This window comes from Saccostrea cucullata, unplaced genomic scaffold (assembly GCF_032062105.1).
Source record: "Saccostrea cucullata isolate Sc308-1 unplaced genomic scaffold, CSIRO_AGI_Scuc_v1 ctg14, whole genome shotgun sequence".
Taxonomy (NCBI): Eukaryota; Metazoa; Mollusca; class Bivalvia; order Ostreida; family Ostreidae; genus Saccostrea; species Saccostrea cuccullata.
The window spans coordinates 1258226-1281397 of NW_026941090.1; the positions used below are offsets into that span (position 1 = coordinate 1258226).

The 23172-nt window shown below is 32.9% G+C and overlaps 1 protein-coding gene across 1 annotated transcript; it reads right to left on the reverse strand.

The window, feature by feature from the left end:
* Positions 1-4006: 4006 nt before the first annotated feature.
* On the reverse strand, positions 4007-23172 carry LOC134257136 (cullin-associated NEDD8-dissociated protein 1-like). The gene is made up of 32 exons (XM_062739782.1): positions 23007-23172; positions 22192-22293; positions 21631-21698; positions 21355-21467; positions 19513-19613; positions 19108-19174; positions 18858-18956; positions 18413-18539; positions 17954-18116; positions 17740-17843; positions 17417-17571; positions 15996-16104; positions 15568-15753; positions 15273-15384; positions 14897-14990; positions 14402-14519; positions 14160-14291; positions 13544-13577; positions 13289-13388; positions 10780-10865; positions 9511-9711; positions 9174-9239; positions 8796-8959; positions 8427-8521; positions 7321-7424; positions 6807-6874; positions 6438-6627; positions 5882-6070; positions 5625-5696; positions 5167-5338; positions 4649-4795; positions 4007-4527 (listed from the first exon to the last, which is right to left on the reverse strand). The coding sequence occupies exons 1-32, from the start codon at positions 23046-23048 to the stop codon at positions 4397-4399; spliced, it is 3711 nt and encodes a 1236-aa protein (XP_062595766.1). The 5' UTR covers positions 23049-23172; the 3' UTR covers positions 4007-4396.

Below are 23172 nucleotides of genomic sequence, written 5' to 3' on the forward strand. Positions count from 1 at the left end.
GATTTTTAAGATATATTGTGCATTTTACAACACTATCAATAGGGATCATACTAACATATTAACAACCCTGACCCAGGGTCCATGAAATACCGGTACACAGATTTAGAAGAAACCCAAATGCGGAGATTTTCAGAGAAATGCATGTACATATACAAACCATTTTCCATTGATATATTTATTAGAGACCCACTCTGTCACCAGAACCCTTACGACACGGTCACACCGAGGCTGTGAAACTCAATTTTGAAGAGACATGAGAGAGAGAGAGAGAGCGAGCGAGCAAACCCTTTTCCCAATCACATCCTGTATCAAGCCTAGACACCAATTTCACCAAGAGAGATAAGGCCATTCCAAGTTTTTTTCTATGTTTAGCGTCCACGTGCGCCTTGGTTTTTGACACCCCATATAAGAAAATACACACAACATCAGGAGTCCTGAAATTGATTAATTTAGTCGAATTTTTTTTTTTATTTTGTCCATTTTTCCAAATAATTCTGTACAATAAGTTATATTGGATATATTTTAAGCATTAAATCCCTTGTTTTTGCTTAAGAATACATATTTCTTCTATTAAAGTAGTTTAGTTAAATCAAATCATTTGAAGGACGTCATTTTTATGACTTTAAAGTCTGTGTTTTATGCTTTGACTTATGTGTTTTTTGCGAATAGGTAGGTAGGTTTTTGAAAGATGGGTGGACGCTAAACAGAGAAAAAACTTGGAATGGCCTAATCTAAAAAGTCCCAACTTGATCACGCTAGGGGCCTGTAGCGGTCTGTAGTAAATCACTAAAATTTTAATCGCCGAATATGCTTTCTTCATAATCACTATACTGGATACAGTAATTATGACCTAAGGTACTCCGATCCTCGGGTCCAGAATATAAGGAGCGTAATTGAAATGATCACAAAAAATGTCTCTGAATTACTCATGGTATTTCTTCGAATATATTTTCAGGAAATGCGAATCAAAGTACATGTAATCGAAAATTGATCAACAAATATATTTTACAATAAAAAACATATATAGGTATCCAGGCATTTGGAAAAAATTCTTATTCGATCTTTAGTTTTTTCTGTTTAGTTCAATTTTTATAAAATACATAGTGTAAAACGTTTTTACTATCGTTGTATGACATCACAGATCAATTCTGTAAATTTGCATATCACACTAATAAATATTTATATCAAGGACTAGATTAAAGGATATTAGATTTCTATAAGAATGCATTTCTTTTGGTACTTCAAGGGCTAAAAATGTCAAATTTTGATAAGACCGTTTCTAAGACTTCAAATAATCTTGAATCATATTAAGATACCTAACTGAAAATTGTTGCACGAAAAGATTTCAATTTCAAGCTTAATTTTTGGGCTTTTAAAATAAAAATAACTATTTTAATAGTTATCCTTCCTAGCTGATGATCGGATATCCTTAAATAACTTTGATTTGTCTTGTATTTATAAGCAGTAATTTCATCTGCTATTGTATTTACTCAAACTTTTGTGTAAATTGGTATTCAAATGTATAGTAAACGTACCGAAACTTATCTAAATGAGGAATTTCCTCTCATTTGTGAATTTTTTTCCATACACTACCATTTTCCCCATTTTTTACCTACACTGCAACGTGTCTGTGAAAACGGTTCCGACGCCTATGATACGTATTTGTTCATGTAGATGTGTACAGTATTCTATAACCAAAAATTTTACATCCCAAAATAAATAGATATCAAAGAAATTCAGAGAGTATATGTCACTGTGACTTTTTTTATCCACATGTAAATACGTCAATATTGTTGATTTTTTTAAAAAATGTTTTTCACAACCCTACAACAACAAAGGGGACATGGTAAAAAAAATGATGATTTACTCTACTTGGGGATGCTTTGATCAAGAACCATCAAAATTCATAAATTTTTAATGAATTCGTCCTATTTTATATTTTAAACTTTTTCATGTCTCTGTATTAATGGTATATAGTTTTTGCCCTGTCCATCAGTCTGTCTGTCTTGTCGTTCCCACAGACACCTGGGGTACGAACACACACACACACACACACCCTCTCCATTTTCTTTTCTTTAAATCTGGGGTTGTGTCATCTTTTCCCTATTTTTGTACTCTTTTATGCACTATATGTTATCAATGATGTAGCTCGTTTGTCTCTGTAACTGTTTTTAAATATATACAGTATATAAAAAATGAAGGCTTGCAACTTTTTTCTCGTCATTCGCCTCACCTCTCATAAACCTCTCGTGATTATATTTTGTGCCCCCGATTTATAAATATTTCGATGAAATACATGAAACGAAATATAGCATGAAAGCTCTAGTACCAACTGTTCAGAAGTTATTGTCAATGTTAAAGTTGGGTGATTTTTTTTCAAAATTGGGTTAAATGTCAAGGTAAAGAGTAGAAAGAGAAGCTTTGCCACAAGGAATGGTTATTTAAATTATAATAGTCATAGGGCTAGAGCTTTCATGCTTCAAATTTGATTGATTCATTCATTATAAGACTTTCCATTAAAATAACATATGAGTTTGATCCATTTTTTCAAACCTTTACCTTGGACATAACTTTTGAACAATTTATACTAGAGCTTTCATATTTTTCATGTGTGTTCCATGTGACAAGGCCTTCCTTTGGATACCAATTTTGACCTTGGAGTATAACCTACTTTTGAAAATTAACCTTGGAAATAACTTTTAAACAGTTGGTGTTAAAGAGTTAATATTCCACTTGACCATGACCTTAGAGTTTGACCCACAAATAAAAATAACTTTGGGAATAACTTTTTAATGGTTAATGATTGGGCTTTCATAGATCACAGGGTACATTAATTGAAAACAAGCCCTCTCTTCGGGGGAAAAAACATTTTTCATCCCTTGATCTTGGATTTTTAATTGCTTTTGAGAAACTTTAACCTTTGCTATCAAAGCTGTCTTACCATAGTCTCAGCGTTTCACAATCGTATCTTCTTTATTTGTGGCCCCAGTGACAATGTTTTGACCAAAAAAAAAATGATTATGCATTACGATAGTATTTCTGTATCTTGATTTCACAAGTACTGTTGATTGGCAAATAATCACTATGGTTTTAATTTCACTGTTCGCAATTAATCATTTTTCCGCGAAATTAAACCCATCATGAATGCTAAAAACGTTTTAAATGCTAATAGAAAATTTTGAATTATTTTTTTGCAGCGTGAAATTAAAACCTACACAATTGGTACTTATTGAGATATCATGAAATTTTAACACCATGGAATTAAAACGATTTACAGTATTTAAAAGGTTTTACTTCTTTGAAAAGATTAGTTGGTGACCGCTGGACCTTTACGAATAGCGCTGACTTTTACAGTTGACAGCTTACTTTTACACTAGAATAATGTACAGAAGCTCTTTTATGATAAAATATTGAGCTCAACATTTAATTCAATTTTAATATAATATTATTTCAAAGCGTAAAATTTGATTTTATGACAGAAAACAACAAAACCTCAACTCCCTGTCTTCACATGTTAGTGCCCCTAACAATATAAGGGGCACTACCTATGAGCGCTAGAAAGGTGTTCTTATCTATTATCTAAAAACTGATGACAGCAAGTAAACATACTAAACATTGATATTTTTTCCATACATTATGCAGGTTTAAATACCGTAATATGGCAATTTTAGAGGTATTGGGTTTTGAAAAAATAAACTTAGAAATTAATTCCTAGACCAACCTAGATGGTGAACTTTTTTTGAAATTTCACAATTTGGTGACTTTTTACATTAACTTCCATCTACTTGAATGAAAAAGAAATTTCTAGGGCAGAAATACAAAAATATATGCGAAAAGTCCAATAGTGCTTTAAATGTAAAAACTATTTAATAAATATAACAGTAAAAATTACCTAAAAAATTTTCAGATATCCTCAAACTTTAATGCTTTATCAAACTTTAATGCTTTTATCACACATCAAAATTTTTAGTCCTTTCATACATCTTCATGTAAAACAAGAAAGCAATAAAACATAGAATTTTAATCTATTACACAATACTGTACTTTTAGCATATCTTAATTAAATAAAAAAGGTCATTTGATACAATCTGAAGTCAAGACTAAGGTTTGATGATAAAAAGTCATCAATACAAGATTTAGTTTCCAGAGATCATTGATGCAACAAAATATTCAAGTTCTTTTGAAAAAAAAAAATCAGAAACAAAGGGTATTCAACATACAGCAACAAAATTTTGCAGTTTTATCAGGAGTGTAAGATTTCTTCAAGCTTTTTAATTCAAATTTTTTTTAAAAATCCAGAAAAAGTACAGCACTTTCATATACATATTGTAGCACTTGTTTTCCGTTTTTGCCACTAATTACAAGACAGAGGTTGTCTATAAAGAGTTTGTGTGACTCAGCTGGTGTCCATCATCATTATATCCGTAGACGACGACTGGGCGTCCTTCTGAATACTCTCAAACATGGCCGCCAACTCCGTACTTTGCTTGATTTGAGATAAGAATTCATTCATCTGTGGACTTTTGTCTGTAGAGAATAAAAACAAAATTAGAATCTCAGTATCTATACAAAGTACAGAAAAGTATGGGGAAAATTTTTTTTCCAAATATGTGAATTTCAAAAACATATCCCAATGTGACAGCCATACCTGCGTCAGGGATAGCAAGCAGTGAAGCTACAGCTCTCATGGCTGACCGTTTTAATTCGTCCTGTTTCTCAAATTCCTGTTTGACAGAGTGTGCCTTCACTTTAGTGGTACAGGTGGCTCTAAGTGGCTCTACCAGTCTGTCTAGTCCTACAATAACACAATGCATGGGGTTCCTTAGCTTTCTTGATACACCAGTGTATTTGAAACAATAGAGTAAAGTTTTAACCCCATAAATTATAAACAATTCCTTTTAACAGAATTAACTTAAAACTTCATTACAATTGCAAAAAGACAACCCATACATTTCATAAAAATATTTGTATACCCCCATTAAGCATTGCCGTGTTGTTGTTTTTTTTTTTTACATTTTCACTTACAGACCATGCCCATTATAACCCTAGATTTAATGAATTTGACTTCACATCAGATTTGTACTCTGTTTTATTACTCAATACACATGTATTTTGTTCATGATTTCCAGTATGTAAGGAATGTGCCAGGATTAATCTTAGACTTACTTTGTAGTACAGCACTGGGACAGAGATGAGCCAGTCTGACCAGCATTAAATAGGTTAACATCTTGATATCATAGTGATCCTTTAGACCATCCTCAACATGATTCAAAAACTCAAAAATGTCTAATCTGTCTAGGCAGGAATCCAGGAGTGTGTACATACACTCAAAAGCAGCCTACAAAATTAAAAAAATTAAGAATGAACTTCATATAAAGCTATATATTGTGTGTACAAAATTGCATGTAAATCCAGTGTATATCAGAGCATTTGAAGTTTCAAAATTGGATCATCAGAATATTTTTCAAAGTATTTTTTCATATTAACTTAAGAGTTCAATATAGAGCTGGATTGGACTTCACCATGACTTTACAACTTTCTCCTTTCTAATCATTCCATCACTTTTCTCTGGTGCCTCATTATTTTCACCTCACAGCTGTATATAATGAATACTGAAGCCTCACCTTTCTGATGTCTAGTCCATCATCTAGTGTGTGTTTAAATGGACCCATCTCTACTTCACGGATCAGCTCTTTCTAAAAAACAAGTCAAATTATTGAAAAAAAAAGAAGCTAAAACTAACAGTTTTACTTCATGTAACTTAAAAAAAAAATCATTCAATTCTGAAAAGTTTTCCTTAACACAAAATATTTCATTTTAAAGAAACAGTACCCCAGGAACTCATCTTAAATAGTCTATGAAGTGTAATTCAAAAGCTTACCCTGACTTTGGTTTCATTGTAGAGATGAGGGAGAACTTTATCCAGCAAATCTCTGATAAGTGATGGCTTGTTGTGAGCCGCAGAATTAAACGTCACTAAAGCAACACGTCGTACATTTAAATCTGGGTCTTGTAAAGTCTTGAGAAAATCTCCTATACAGTTACGTAATAAGTTGTCTATTCCTTGTGGCTAAAAAAATAATAGGAAAACTGTGATGAAATACATGTAATCTATTAACAAAAGTAACAATTCTATATTTTTTGGATAAGGCATTAAAGGCAGTATTTAAATTAACATCAAATTAAGAAATGTTTTTCTCCAAATTTTTGTGTTTCTCTTCAATAAAATGTTGATCATATTTATTTCCTACAGAAATATAATCTACATGTATAATTTACATTGATAATGCATTCTTTCTCAGAACACCTTGCCTTTTAAATTAACAATTTTAAAAAGGATTAATAGTTATTTATCAGAGTAAGAGTTGTCTCTCTTTATCAGAGGGTTGATGAGCCTTAAAAACACCTTTCCCTTGGGGAGCTGGCAGTGTACAGACCTGATCAGATATGGTGAATTTGATCGCTGTGACTACTGTACTCCTGGTCAGAGCTGATGAAGAACTCAGATGATTCTTAAGGTTGGTGAGAAGATTAGCTGGGTCAATCAAGGTCAGTTTTCCTAAACACTCAGAAACAACATTTCTGGTACCCTCCTCCGGACATTCACAGTGATTAAACAACATTGACCTGAAGTAAAGATGTATCATTTCTATATTAAATCATATTGTGGAAGTGAACAGTACATTACAAATCCTTCCAGGACTCAACATCAATGATTGTGTGATTGTCCATGTCCTTGTCCATTGCAACTGGACAAGTCAATCTCAGTTTTATACTGATATATATACTGTATATATATTACTCACCATACAGAGGATACATAGGGCTTGAGATTGTCTACTCCAGCTGTTGAGGTGGACTCACAGCTGATTATCTGAAATTTGTTATATTGAAAAATAAAATGCTTTATTTGACTGTTTAGTTAAGGAAAGATAAATGGCCATAGTTTTTATTAGAAATACCATAGTTTTCATTAGAAATAAAAGAGATAGATAATATTCAGAGGATGTAAATATCAAATGATATGTACATTTCATAAATCAGTATGTTGATACATCTATCATTTTCATAACAAGATTTATGAACCTGTGACTAAGGAAATGAATTTCCTTAAGTATCGTCCCTTAATATGTCCAACTCGATTTTTTAATTACATTTGAGATTTAGGTTGGACAATATCAATCATAAACCAAAAGCTTCTGACACTTTAAATTCATGACTTTCCATGAAATGCATGAGACCTGCTGAATTTGACTTGTAATGATAGGAGTAGTATTAGTGCCAGTTATTAGATGTTTCTTGTAACACTACATTATATACCTCTTTCAAGGAGTGGAGAAGGAGATATTGCCTCTTTGGTTGATTTTCTATTTCTTTTAAAACAAATGGTAAAAATTTTGGTAGATTTCCAACACTGACGTTTCCTGTAATTGAAAAAAAAAGATGTTAGAATCCTAGCATTTCATAATATTTCATTATTCTCCTTTTAGCCATAAATATTTCAACTTACACCAAAAACACCATACTTTAAAAAAACAAGATGTGCTTGGGAGACACTATGTGCCTGGTGGCAAAAAGGTTCAAAAAAGCTATTTTTAGCATTAAGTTCACAGTCAAGGTCACAAGGTCATGACCTTGGTGTCATTAGAAAGATCACAATTAGTGAAGTATGCATACCAAATATGAAGTCTCTATCTCCAATGGTTTAAAAGTTATGGTGAAAGTTCGAAAAAGCTATTTTTAGCATACAGGTCAGGGTCATGGTCACAAAGTTATTGACCTTGGTCTCACTTGAAAGAACTCAATTCGTAAAGTATGCATATTAAATATGAAGTCTATCTCCTATGGTTCAAAAATTATGGTGTTAAGTCGAAAAGGCTATTTTTAGCATATAGGTCACAGTCAAGGTCACAAGGTCATTGACCTTGGTGTCATTTGAGAGAACTTTATTAGTGGAGTATGCATACCAAATATTGTGTCTCTGCCTCTCATGGTTCAAAAGTTATGGCAAAGATTAAAGTTGACAACAGACAGACAGACAAACAGATAAACAGACAAACAGATAAACAAACAGACAGGACAAAAACAATATACGCCCTGGATTTTTTTTTATTGATCCGGGCGCATAAAAAAAAAAACAATATACACCCTGGATCTATCGATCCGGGTGCATAAAAAAATGTTTTCATTGAAATACTATTTTGATATCAAGACTGCAATAAAGAGCAGAAGAAATTATGTACTTTTAGTCAAAATGGATCTGTAATAGAAATTTCAACCCACACTATATAAAGCAGAGAAAATTGCCAATATATATTGATGAAATGCTAATTACCTTCTAAGCTTGCTTCACACTTCATTTATAAAATACAATAGTTATACAATACAGCAGTGTGCATACATGTAAGATGAAGTGTCTGACGTACCTAAGGCATACGATGCAGCGGCCTTAACTTCTTCATTGTGTGAAGAGAAAGATTCCAGTATCACAGCCTGTATCTCACCATGTCCACTCAGGTCTCTGTCAAACAAATACAACTTCAGGTAAACTTACACTATAGAATTTCAAACTGGGCTTACAACTTATTCTTCAAACTGTGAACTACACATCTACTTTTATATGTATTGTTTATGATTCTAAATCATGACTATTCTAGCATGCTTAAATAAAAAATTTTAAAAAAGAAAATTTGATTATCTTTAAAAGAGATGATCTGGATTTTCAGTCAGACACACAAGGAATAAAGGTTGTCGTGAATAATATTTGGTTGAAAGTGTTTTATCAAACAACTTACATATGTTTTCCAATTTCTCCAAGAGCTAGAAGAGCAAAGAACCTAATGGAGTCTGTAGATTTAGGATTTTTGACATCTTTGACAAATTGTGTCACTACATTATTTACTTCTCCTGGACATTTCATAGTTAGAGCAGCCACACATTTAGCTATAGAGTGGAAAGCCTACAAAAAAACATCATAATCAAAGGGTCAAGCGCATTTTTTTTCATCTTTGTTCATGCATATGCATGATTCGTTAAAATGCATTGTATAAATTTAACAAAAGATCTTCCAAACTTATTGTTTTGATTAAACTTTAGCGGGTTGTCATTGTAAACATTTTAAACTTTGTCATTGTGGACATTTTAATACTTCAAAACTTTTTTTCCTTTTTTACCTGTTTATGGACAGCAAACCCCATGTTTGTCGTGGATGTTGGATTGTATATAGGTGTAATTAACAGCTGCAAGACAAAATAGATTTTTACCTAATTGACTGTCACTTTGAAATACCGTATAAGCAGAATTTTTAGCAAGGATTTAGTTTTGGCATTATTAGAAAGAGTGCCAAAATCGCTAAAATTGAATATCCCTAAAAATTGCACTTTATTTGTAATAGCTTCTTTTGTAATCTTTTTAAAATCCACTTATACGGGAGTAAAAAAATTTGATATGCCTACAATAAGTACAGTATAAATTTTATGGTCTATGTTACATGATATTAAGAATATTTACCTGTAGGAAATCTCTGAAGCCATGTTTGGGTAACCCAGTGGCCACCAGTGCTTGGAACAGCTCCAGTAGTGCCGTGAGGGCCCCTCCCTGAAGTAGGGGGGACTGGATAAGTAAGAGAATCTGGGGCAGAATCTCATTGGGCAGACTGGCCATACAGGATTTGTGGGTCTTAGAAATTGACGTCAACAAGTTCAAAGTCAGCTGTAAAACAGAATGTATTTGATTAACTTATTATAAAACTCATATTTTTTATCTGTAGCTATAAACTTAAAACAAAGGTGGTGAAACACATTTAGGCCTAATCCAAGATAATTGATAAGAAAATCAAAGTTAAGGTTCATTTATTCTCTAATAAGGCCTTTAAAAAAATAAAAATATTTTCCTTTATTCTTTAAATATGCAAATTAATATAAAAATTACTATGGATTATATTCAATTAACCCATTTTTAAAAGATACTTTATACCTTTTACCCGCCTCATAATTAGATATAATCTAATTTTTTTTATTTCTGTTTTTTCTATGTTTTCCGTAATAAACTATTAAATCAATCTTAATTTTTATATATTTTCTATGTAATGAAGTACTTTTATTGTGTATTAAAGATAATATGTGCCTGTTTCGGATTAAGCGGCTTTAAATTCATATTTTTTATTGTAGCTATTTTAAGATGAAAAACATTTAGGCCTAATCCAAGATAAGTCGACAAATGATTTTGACAGCATAATGAAAAGATGGGAATTGCTGTAATACATGTGTATATATTTTAAACAAGGGTCATTGGTTGAAAAAGATTGGTGATGATGTGAAGTGGTTGAAAAAGATTGGTGATGATGTGAAGTAAGAGAACCTTTACTATGACTTTTATTCGGGTATTGTAGATAAAATTACACCGATTGACCAGGTCAATAAAAAATGTGCAAAATTGAAAAAAATAAAAAATATAAAATAAAAGCCGCCCGCCCGCCTCAATTTTTAATTAAAAAAATTCGGATGAGAATCTAGCAATTTATTTATTATGGCCTAAGGGAGAAAATTCTCAATGGTTTCATGACATATTCCCTTGAAAAAAATGTAAGTTAAAATGGAATTTTTGTCAAAATTTGCAACACAAATCATTTGTAAAATATTAATCATTAGAGCAAAATTTTATTTGAGAGAACAATGGGATGTTGGACCTTAAACAACTTTACCTTTTCTACATTGAAACGGCTTAGAAAATGATCCCTGTACTTTTACAAACAAGAGAAAACTTTTCTTGACCTCTCACCTGAGAAACATGGAGATCATTCTCATTAATAAGGGGTGGCATTTCATTCATCACTTCATAAATCATACTGGCTGACAGAGAAGCCCCTAAAATAAATCAAAAACAAGCCAATAAAGCTGATGATCAGACAATAAACATCTATTTGGAAGTATCTTATTGAATTTTTTATTACCCAGGTGAGTTTTATTGCAAATATTTTTTTTCTCCACAAAAACAACAATATTTGAAAAATGAAACTTTTCAAAAATACATCTCTTAAATATGATGAATATAGACACAAATGAAAACTGATGAAATTTACAATTTTTGAGGATATTGACATACATGTAATACTTGTTTCACTTATTGGACAATGGTACTTTTACTTTGCTATACATGTATATCCAAGTAAAATCTGAAGTTTCAGCATATTTTTTTTAACACAGTGCATTAATTTCAAATGAATCTTGACTTTTACTTTTAATCCTCTTCTTCTACAATAAGAGTATGCCAAGTGAAGACAAGAGGCACGATACTTATACCAAGCAACCAAAGATTACAAAGCTCTCCAAAAGTATCTAAAAGTCCTGGATTGTTCATTTTAAGTCTAAGAAAGTGTTAAGTCATAGAGAACATCTTCATGTTATCATTAGCCCCCTATCAAACACACTGACTGACAAGACTAAATAGTCTAATACACCAAGCATATAAACCATTAGTTTTATAACAAGATGCCAATGGTCCACAATGTTTATCTCTTGTTCTTCATAAGCAGATCTGTTTCCACTTATTTTCCTACATTAAACTCTGATTGCCTACTGTAGACCCACCCTAACCCTGGGGTCATGATTTGAACAAATTTAAATCTACACTACCTGAGGATGCTTTCATATAAATATTACTTAACATAGGTTTGCTAATTTTGAGAATAAAATTTTTTTCCTTCATAATTATGTAAAACTCTGACCATCAATTGTTAGAGCAACTCAAATATAATTATTGCACGTGGCAAAGGAATGTGTGAACGTCTAAAAATAACATTGGTAATGGCGGCGTAAATAAATATGCAGCTCAAATTACTTTTAACTTGCTTTTTCATGTCATTTTAGTATCAAAAGGTTATGAAAATGGCATTTTTAACAAGCACTCTTTCCAGCTATAACTTTCGAAGTTTAAAATATGGCGATAAACAAAAGAAATTGCATATGTCTCTAGATAATACTACGGTATGTACGTATGATAGCCAGGTTTCACCTGAAAGAAAAACTTATCAAAAGCCCATTGTGATGTAAAATATGCACCCCTTTCTCACAGAAATTTATTTTGAGAAAAAAGTGCATATAATATTCCGCCAAATACAGTAACAAGTTAACATTATCGTAAAATTTGAAATCTAGATATGTCTAGATTACCCATACATGCCAACTTTCCCGATTTTTTCGGGAGTCTACCGATTTTTAACCCTGTCTACCGCTTGTCTACCGATTAATTTTTTTCTCCCATTTCTACCGATATTTCGAAAATCCGGATTTTATTCCGATTCGCTTTGAATAATACAGTATTTCCGTGTGCAGAAAACATCGCTGTTTCAATGTTTATCGCTAGGATATCCGTTTATTGCCGCTGATAACAGGTAATCAACAAGGTGTCAACTGTGCTACCAGTCATTACAGAGGTTTTAATTGCTCCTGAACCTCATTAACAGTGTATTTTAACCGAGACAATTATGCCAGATGTGGAAATTTTAGAAATACACACGACACTGGATACAAACTGACGAACTTGTGAGAGTTCACACTTTACAGCAAACTTCGACATTATACGTATAAACCGGTTATAAAAGGTGTTCAAGTTTTGGAATATTGCATTCCTCACTAAATTATAATCTACTTCATGGAAAAGACACTGCCAAAATCCAACATGGAAAAAATGTGCCTGCAAGTAAAAACCATTAGGACTGCCCAGAGTGATTAAAATAAAAAGAAAGGAAAAGACCACGCATGCCTTTTGCAGACTTTGATTGAAAAAGTTAAAATGACTTCTTAATATTCCCTCTGAATAAGAAAAAAATAAATTAACAATATTTTGTATAACAGTACCTTATAAACTTTGTAATTTACCAAGGGACAATGAACAGTTCAGTTTATTTGTAAAGTTTAACATCCTTATTCATGTAATAATATGTTAACTATGTGTATCACGTTCTTTAAGACAGAGGGTATATTTATCTAAATATTAACATATTAAATAATTTTGAATAAAATTGTTTTTTTAAAAAGTTCAAATGATATTGTATTTGTGCTTTTATTTAAGTTGATAGAGAAGAAAACACTTTTTGAAGTAGTAATAATATATGATATAATTAAGGTAGAAGATTGATAATTTAGAAAAAAACAACCTAAAAAAAGTTATTTCACGACAAAATGCCGTGAATTAGGAACTTTTAAAAATGTCGTTACGCGCAATCTCCCCCAAGAAAATTTTCAAAAGTTGGCATGTATGATTATCAATGATATGTAAAATGGCCTACCATAACATTTGACCAAAACATCTAAACATGTCAAGGTACTGAGTTTAAGAGCTCTCTGGTTCTTTCTAAGGAAAGACGCTAACACTGGTATTCCCTCCTCCTAGATAAAAGAACAGTTAAACTTTTAAAAGAATCACCTGAATTCAATTTCTTAGCTATAGAAAATTTGACAAACATTTTTTTTAAATACAGAATTGCTCTTGTAACTGTTCTTATATATTAAGTTGCATAAAAATATATGCATTGAACACTTACCAATATTGGTTTTAAATCTATCTTTAAAGGTGATCTGCAATTTAAAAAAAATATGTGTACATCAGGTAAATACTGATAATGAAATATATTTTTTTCAATAAAAGAAATGTTATATTAAATTTAATAACATGTAACTACCATAAATCTGGAAATTTTTACATCGATTTTATTTTGCGAATTCAGGTCAAAACGGTGTTGATTAATTTTTACGTTTCAAAATTTTGCGAATTACCACTGCTTTGTTTACATTTTCTTATTGGTAATTTATTTTTAAGAAAAATATTTTTGCGAATGCAATGAACTCGCAAATTTGCTAAAAATTTATCTACAACAAAAATTTCCAGATTTACGGTATATTGATCTGAAATATCATCAAAGTAGAGTAAAAAGCAAGCAGATAAAAGACAAAACATTATTCAAAATTATTGAATACATTATTGAAAATTACAAGATGTTTCTAGCAAATCTTATTATTACTCAAAAATTTTAAATTTAATCTTATTACTTACCATTTAGCTTTTAAATTTCAATATTGCAACAGAACTTTATGTCGGCACAGGAGGAGAGTTCAATCAAAAGTCCTCAATATAAACAAATTTCCAAATTCTTTTCTTACCCTGCTATCATTGTGAGAGCTTTAACTGCTGTCAGTCTTGTTATTTCATTCTTTAATCGCTCAAGGAAGATGGGTAGACACTCTTTAAGCTCAGTAGTTAAGCTGTCACCCATATTACGGATTATTTGTCCCCTGTAAAAAAAAAATGCATATAATTATCTTTCTCATTTAAAGATTTTGCATTCTGACTGCCGAGAATTTTCTATGTTTTCCCCTATACAAGTCCTTGACTTGTGACCTACATGCATGAGATTGCCCTCTCCTTGACCTCCTGGTCTATGTCTGCGGCCCTCAGTCGTTTTAATGTACACTGGTACAGCTCCGGAACAAAGGGCTTGTGGTTAAACTGGACAGGGTTCTCTGTAATCACAAAATTCAGTTTATGTTCAAACTATGAAAAATGTATGCTGCAATGATAAAATCTTAAAATCACTAAAATAACATCTCGCTAAAAATAAATTACCAGTTTTTAAGGACAAATCGCTAAATTTGCGTCTCCCTAAAATTTCCACTTATAGGGCAATTGAAAAACCATCCTTTATCATAAAATTCTGTCATTTTATCATAAAATTGGCATATTAAAAATTTTCTCCATTTCAGGGTTAGACTTTTTGTGGAAGCCTTCTGAATGACATTTAATACATATTAAAATTGAATTTGTTTATCACTCTCATGAACACCTTTGTTATCTCTCTAGGCTTTACTGACACAATAACATTCTGTATATTCTCCCTTACCTAGAGGTCTGATCACTTTGACTAGCTGTTGTGTCACAAGAAGTGCTTCTGAAGTGATTTTGTAGAATGGATCTGATACAGCATGGACAATGGGCTAAAGAAAAAAAGTTTTAATAGAGACTTAATTTTGCTGATAAATGTGCACAATAAAATATACAATATTTAGTCCCAAATGAATATTTTCTATCTACAAAACTTTGGTTCTCTTGTCCAATAAAGTGTTTTTGTTTTACCAAATGAATAATGTTGTACAAAGTATTTTGTTCAATGAAACTATGATGTTCAGAAAATCTCAGTTTTGTTCAATGTGTAAAACTAACAGATTCTTTTAGATCACAAATGTTTAAAACTTCACTATATGTTTACACTGTCTTACCGGTACGAGAATTCTTATGTGGGGGAGAAAAACTGAAGGTTGGTGGTGAATCAGAATAGTGTTTAGGAAAGAAAGGGTGTCTATCTTCATGTTAGAACTGGAATTCTTGTCCCTGAAAGAAAAACAGAAACAGCTCTTAAATCTTCACTATTAACTCAAATCTGACAACAGATTCTTCATAGTGCATACAGGACTGCCACTGGTAAGTAAGGTATACATTTTCTATGCAAAATGATATATCCTGTTTATCTTTGATATATCATAATACTGTCTTTATTATCTAATGTATCCATACCCAAGTGAGTATATTATGCCGGGTACAAGTTGATCAAAGTGTTTGGCTAGTGCCCCAGGGAGAACCAGTACAAGTTCCGTCAGGAGACTAAAGCAGCCCTGCCTCGTCTTGACGCTCTTCTCTCTCAGCTGTTTGTGAATCGCCTTTATGATGTCAGGTATCTGTGTCTGTAGCATAGACACTGGCCTGTCAAAGATAACAGATCATTAAGTTAAGTATATGCAAAAAATTATATGAATAATACATGTACTTCAACAATTCTTTAAAGTGCATTATACAAGACTTATCAATATTCCTGTGGACAGGTATAGTTTCACTACAGATATCCTTTTTGAACTGATCTGAATCAAATAATCATTATCAAGGTAGAAGTCTCATCTCCATGACTAATATGACCCAATCTTTACAAGTACAAGCTCTAATGTTACCCTCCATCCTGTTCCATTGCATCAGGGTCAGCTGAGATGGACGGTCGTGTTTGTCTCAGTAATGTCACAAAGGCATGGAATATGTCTGCCTTTACATTCTCTTCTCTCTCTGAAAATATGCAAACATTAACATTACACTTGAAATAAATTACGTGATAACATCTCTAGGAGCATATTACATGCATCTTTTTTTTAACATTGATTCCTAGATAAAATTGTCAAACATTAAACACTGCCAACCAGTTACTTATCACAATAACTTTTATTTCCAATTTGTCAGTTTGAAATCAATCCAAAACTATATGCAAAGCTGACTCAGAGTGTAACATTTACAAACAAGAGGCCCATGGGCCACATCGCTCACCTGAGTAACTTGGGTGATGCAGATCTTTACCAGATTCCCCCTCTTGCTATACCTATCATGTCCAACAACCATCTTCCCTTTTTTATTTTAAAACTTTAGAATCTACACTTATCAAGGATGCTTCCACATAAGTTTCAGCTTTCCTGGCTCAGTGGTTCTTGAGGAGAAGATTTTTAAAGATTTGTTCTATATATTACTATGTAAAACTTGGATTTCCTAATGTGGCCCCGCCCTACCCCTGGGGGTCATGATTTTAACAATTTAATATCTACACTACCCAAGGATGCTCCCACATAAGTTTCAGCTTTCCAGGCCCAGTGGTTCTTGAGAAGAAGATTTTTAAAGATTTGTTCCATATATTTCTATGTAAAACTTGGATTCCCTATTGTGGCCCCGCCCTACCCCCGGGGGTCATGATTTTAACAATTTAGTATCTACACTACCCAAGGATGCCTCCACATAAGTTTCAGCTTTCCTGGCCCAGTGGTTCTTGAGAAGAAGATTTTTAAAGATTTGTTATATATATTTCTATGTAAAACTTGGATTCCCTATTGTGGCCCCGCCCTACCCCTGGGGGTCATAATTTTAACAATTTCAAATTTACACTACCCAAGGATGCTCCCACATAAGTTTCAGCTTTCCTGGCCCAGTGGTTCTTGAGAAGAAGATTTTTTAGTGACCCCACCCTATTTTTGTCTTTTCTTGATTATCTCCCCTTGTAAGGGGACTTGGCCCTTCATTTTAACAATTGAAACTCCCCTTCACCCAAGGAAGCTTTGTACCAAGTTTGGTTAATATTGGCCCATTGGTTCCTGAGAAGAAGATGAAAATGTGAAAAGTTTACAGACGGACGGACAGAACTACAAAATGTGATCAGAAAAGCTCACTTGAGCCTTCGGCTCAGGTGAGCTAAAAAGTGCCTTAATTTTATTTGACACAATTTTTAAACTACACATACATCCACGTATACCAAATGATGTAGCTGTTGACAGAATACTTCACACATGCTTTTTTCTATACTAAATGTCCTTTAAAATCACATGATTTTTCCGCTGACCTTTAAACCTTGCTATAAGTGCTGGTGACACAGTCCTGTAGAACTCCATTAACATCTCGTGTCGGGTTCCTATCACTGCATCCAGACATTTGGCAGCCGCTCGCCTGACCTTCCAACTCATGTCATCATCATCGCTGTATTCTTCATCTTCCTCCCTATAAACCATCTTCATTATCATCAAAAATTCAAAACATTAAGGTTATACCATATTAATCAAAAATATCAAAATAAAATTTTTACAGAAGTTTATCCTCATTTTCAAAGCCATTAAGAATCATTAAATAATTATTCTGGGTAAAAATAAACAGTGATAAAAATATTACTCTTCGTCCTCATCATCGCCTTCTGTTTCCATGGCATCATCATCATCATCATCGTAGTTATAGTTTGGGTCATGGCAAATATATTTCAAGCAGATCTTGATTATCTGTACATAAAAACATATCATATAATGCAATATCTACTTGCTGAAATACATGAAATTTTAAAAAGTGCTTTAGTTTAGACTGACCATACAAACAGTGCCTGAATTATTACCTCCTGAACAAATGGAGATATTTCTTTAGGACATCTTCGTACAAATGACTCAAATGCCTGCAGACAGTATTCCCTTAGTTCATCATCCTCCTCCTTACAAAACTTTACAATGGGAGGAACCATCTTCTCCAAGTGCTCCCCAAAACGATGACCTGCCTGTCGACTGTCAGCAAAAAAGTCAACATTAAGTGATTAACATGCTTCATAAGCTGTGTTAAAACATGCATCATTACAGTCTGCAGTGATTTACTGGCTCAAGGGCCATAAAATTAAGACAACCTCACTTTTTAACTCAAGTCTCATTTTTCCACTATATACTCCTTGAGTAAGAGTGAGACCAAGATCAAAAGTGGGCTCATCTAAGTTTTCTGGCCCTGGAGCCTGGTATCAAATTTTTTAGTTTTATACAAAGTTTTCAATACTCCACATCAGTAGCTTACAACTACAGGCCTGTCTCACCTGATAGCTCCAACACACTGTATGTAAGTCCTAGTGGTGGACGTCGAAGAGTTCTTGATCAGCTCAGTCAAGAGAAACTCAATCAGCTCATTAAATAATGTGTAATTACAGCTCATCACCAAATAACCTTTAATAGTACAAAACAAATCCTTATACTTATATTCAAATATGACTATGTTTACTTCATGTACAAAGCAGCGTTTTAAACGGATTTGAATGAAGGAATGTAAACTATAGTAAAACTCAGTTCTAACAAACACTGGGACCTATGAAATTAATTTGCTCTATCCTTAATTTGTTATATCCGTATAAGGAATTCCTTAAATTTATATAGCTGGAGATCCAATATAACTTAGCTACATTTGTACATCATTGAACTTGCAATATCCATGTTCGTACTAAACGAGTTTTACTGTACTGTCATGTTTGACACACATTGACTCACCAATAGCAATAATGGCCCTTTTTCTGACTGCCAATCTTGGACTGGCTAATTGTGGCAGTAAGGACTGCATGATGCTAGGATGAAAACTGATCAACAAGCCTGTGTAAAGAAAAGATACAGTATCTTGTAAATGCTCTCTCTTAGTATAAATCTACATAGCATCGTCATTATTTATAACATTCAAAACCTTTCAAGAATTTTAAACATGATAGAAATACTTCATAATTTACATATGATCATTTAGTACTACCTCCAAATCTGCTGAGAAGATCTCCAAGGATATCCAAAGCTTCTAACTGAACAGAAACATCTTCTTGCTACAAAAGGAATAAATCTGACAAGTTATTATATATATATATGGTGAAAGAAACAGAAAAACCTAAATAAACTGAACATCAATAATTTATGGACCAAAAAATATCTTCCTGTCAGTATGCACATCTCTGTACCATGTCTTATCATTAGTATAGTGTGTACTTACTTGGAGCATGACTTGCCTTTTATGTACTTCCCTGAAGTTTGTAGAGCATGCCTCACCTTAACCTGTATTAAGCCTTACCTGAGTGCATGTACCTATTATATCTCTTACCTGTATTATAAGTGTACTTACCAGTGACCTGTAGTTTGTCACACCTTTAGCACCTGTTAAACTTACCTTTGCTATGGCACTGGTCAGTCGTCCTGTGATTTTCTTACAGATGCTGGCCGCCAGAGCAGTGGAAGATGGAGGTAACTCACTTATCACAGTCTTTAAACCTACGGAAGAAAAATACACGTGTATCTAACGAATGAAATCCCTCTCAACTTTCCAAACTAAATGTAACAAAACCTTGTAAAGGAAAATTTCCCACATAGTTGCTACTTTTAGCCATAGGCTTATTAAACAAGTTTTGGTCAAAAAAGGTAGTTTCCTTTTGTGCCACTTGGTATAGATAATTTCATTAGATATTTTATTAATATCTAAAATGTAATTTTATTAAAGTTCTTTGGCATATTTTTGAAAATATTATATATAATTTCCCATGTCCAGATAAGCCCAACCCAAAAGGTCATGACTTATAAGTCTATCAAATGCCATATGTACATGTATTTGATCTGGACATACGTGTAGGACTCAATGTCTTTATTAAACTATGGTTACAAGAAGTAAATTTGCAAGTTATGTTATGGCTTATTGTCAGGGCTAGTAAAAATTTTGGAAAGTGCACTAGTCTAGTATACTTTAACAAGAGGCCCAAGGGCCACAGCACTCACCTGAGCACAATGGGCTTGAATTTAACACCACCCTCCCCCCCCTGGCATTCATCATTAGAACAAACTAGAATCTACACTACCTGAGGATGATTCCATATAAATATCACTAATCATAGCTTTGAAGTACTTGAAAAGAAGATTTTAAAAGGTTTCCCTATATATCCCTTTGTAAAATTTGGGTTGGCCATTTTGGCCCCACCCTGGCCCCGGGGGTCATGATTTGAACAAACTTGAATCTACACTACCTGAGTATGATTCCACATGAGTTCCATCTTTCCTGGCCCAGTGCTTCTTGAGAAAAGGATTTTTAAAGATTTTTCCTATATATTCCTATGTAAAACTTGGGTCGGACATTTTGGCCCCACCCTAACCCCGGGGGTCATGATTTGAACAAACTTGAATCTACACTATTTGAGGATGATTCCACATGAGTTTCGTCTTTCCTGGCCCAGTGCTTCTTGAGAAGAAGATTTTTAAAGATTTTTCCTATATATTTCTATGTAAAACTTGGGTCGGCCATTTTGGCCCCACCCTAGCCCTGGGGGTCATGATTTGAACAAACATGAATCTACACTACCTGAGGATGATTCCACATGAGTTCCATCTATCCTGGCTGAGTGATTCTTGAGAAGAAGATTTTTAAAGATTTTTCATATATATTCCTATGTAAAACTTTCAGCCATTTTGGCCCCACCCTAGCCCCGGGGGTCATGATTTGAACAAACTTGAATCTACACTACCTGAGGATGATTCCACTTGAGTTTCATCTCTCTTGGTCCAGAGGTTCTTGAGAAGAAGATTTTTATAGATTTTTCCTATATATTCCTATGTAAAACTTGGGTCGGCCATTTTGGCCCCACCCTAGCCCCGGGGGTCATGATTTGAACAAACTTGAATCTACACTACCTGAGGATGATTCCACATGAGTTTCATCTCTCTTGGCCCAGTGGTTCTTGAGAAGAAGAGTTTTTAAAAATGTCATTTATTTTTCACTAATTCATAATTATCTCCCCTTGGAAGCGGGCGTGGCCCTTCATTTTAACAAACTTAAATCCCCTTCACCTAAGGATACTTTGTGGCAAGTTTGGTTGAAATTGGCCCAGTGGTTCTTGAGAAGATGAAAATGTGAAAAGTTTAACGACAAACGACAGACAACGGACAAATTTTGATCAGAAAAGCTCACTTGAGCCTTCGGCTCAAGTGAGCTAAAAAGTTAATGTTGAACCCTGCAAAGAGTACTGACCAATGCTGGAAATGTCTCTGAGTTGTTCTTTGTCAGAAATCATGTTACTACACAGTGTGTCCACAATTGTCTCCACCTGAAACTCCTTTACTTTGTTCACCAATGGACCAAGACTGAAGAAAGGAACAATAATAAACTGTACTAGAATATAATGTACATGTATGAATGCATATTTTTTTCAATTTTATTATGTTCTTCTAATGATAATAAAAATAAATTGGAAATTTGTCAAATATTTCCTGTATATTCTATATTAGAGAGTTTCTGTCTATTTACCATTTTACAGCCAGGTTCTGAACTTCTCCATTTTTGTCCTCCAGTAGCTTTAGTAACATTCTAACAACCTGAATAAATATTTAGATACTGAAGGATTCATGTCTTCAAACACTACAATATACTTTTATTTTGAATGGCTACTCAGAGCAATAGCTTTCATTTTTTATAATCATATGACCTAAATATTTTTCTTCTTCCTTTTACTTTCCCTTTACCTGGATTGTCAAAAATTTCATTTTTTTGTTAACTATGAACTTTTAAAGAATGGACCTTTTTTCAGATTGCCTGCTGAATTCTTTAACAGATTAAACTCAAACATCTACACAAGGAAAATTAATGTGAAAAGTTGCATCTTGTTTAGTTTACTGTAAATTCAGATTTATTCTATTTTTCTTTAGTTTGAACTGTATTTAATTGTATAGCATTTGTTTACTGTCATATCAAGCTAAGTATCCTTTGCAATAGACTTCTTGCATTTTATCATTTCAAGATCCAGTTTATTGTTTGGTAATTTTTAAATTTAAATTTTAGTTTCATTCTTTCTCTATTTTGTCACTTCACCTTTCTTTCACTGTCATCATCCAGCTTAATGGAATCCTTCTGAAGCTCTGTCATCAAATCATTTGTTGCCATGAATCGAAAATCTTTGTCATTGGAGGTCATCTAAAAGATTAAAAAATAATAATATAGTAACAAATGTCAAATAATCAAAAAGATATATTCTGTACACCACTTTCAGTCACAGGACTAAATCATGCTAAGATATGCTATCAATTCTTTTCTTCTCTCAATCATTATTAGAAAGCTTATTAGGTAATGATAAGCTATAAGCAATGTCAACATAATTATGCCATATACACAATGTCAGCTTCTTTATATACATGCCATAATACTTATCATTACATAATACAATTTTTTCCTTAGAGATACTATACCATTGAAGTTGGCTTTTGCATATTATTTCAGCATATATCGGGAAGTATGCAGAATTTCAGAATGAACTTTGTTATTAAATAGTTTATATTTCAATGTCGAAAATAAGCTGCATTTGAAAGGAAATCCATATCTTATCTTTTTATGCCCTATTTTTTTTTTTTTTTAGTTAGAATTAAAAGAATATAAAGGTCTGTACAGAAGTTAGAGTTCTAAATGGAATCTCGGTTCATACCCATTTTCGAAACAATAAACCACCCATTTGGACTTGTACATAGTCCCTATTGAAATATATGATGAATGCAGTGAAAAAAAAATATATGATATGTGCAGAATTTTGTACGTGTGCATCACATTTCCCAAATGTTATGTGAAAATCTTTCTCTCTCCATAAAAACACAGTAATGTAACTTTGTAGGATATAGAAATCTACATTCATTCACCTTCTCCAGCAGGTTTGCAATGTGATACGAGACACTAGCCATTTTGCTGTCTTTATTTCTTACTGCACCAAGTCTGCTTAAAGGACGGAATGTCCCGATTTAAGTTTACTTGTTGATATTTATCCCGGTGCAAAGTTTCTTCTTTCGGCAAAATGAAAATCATGCG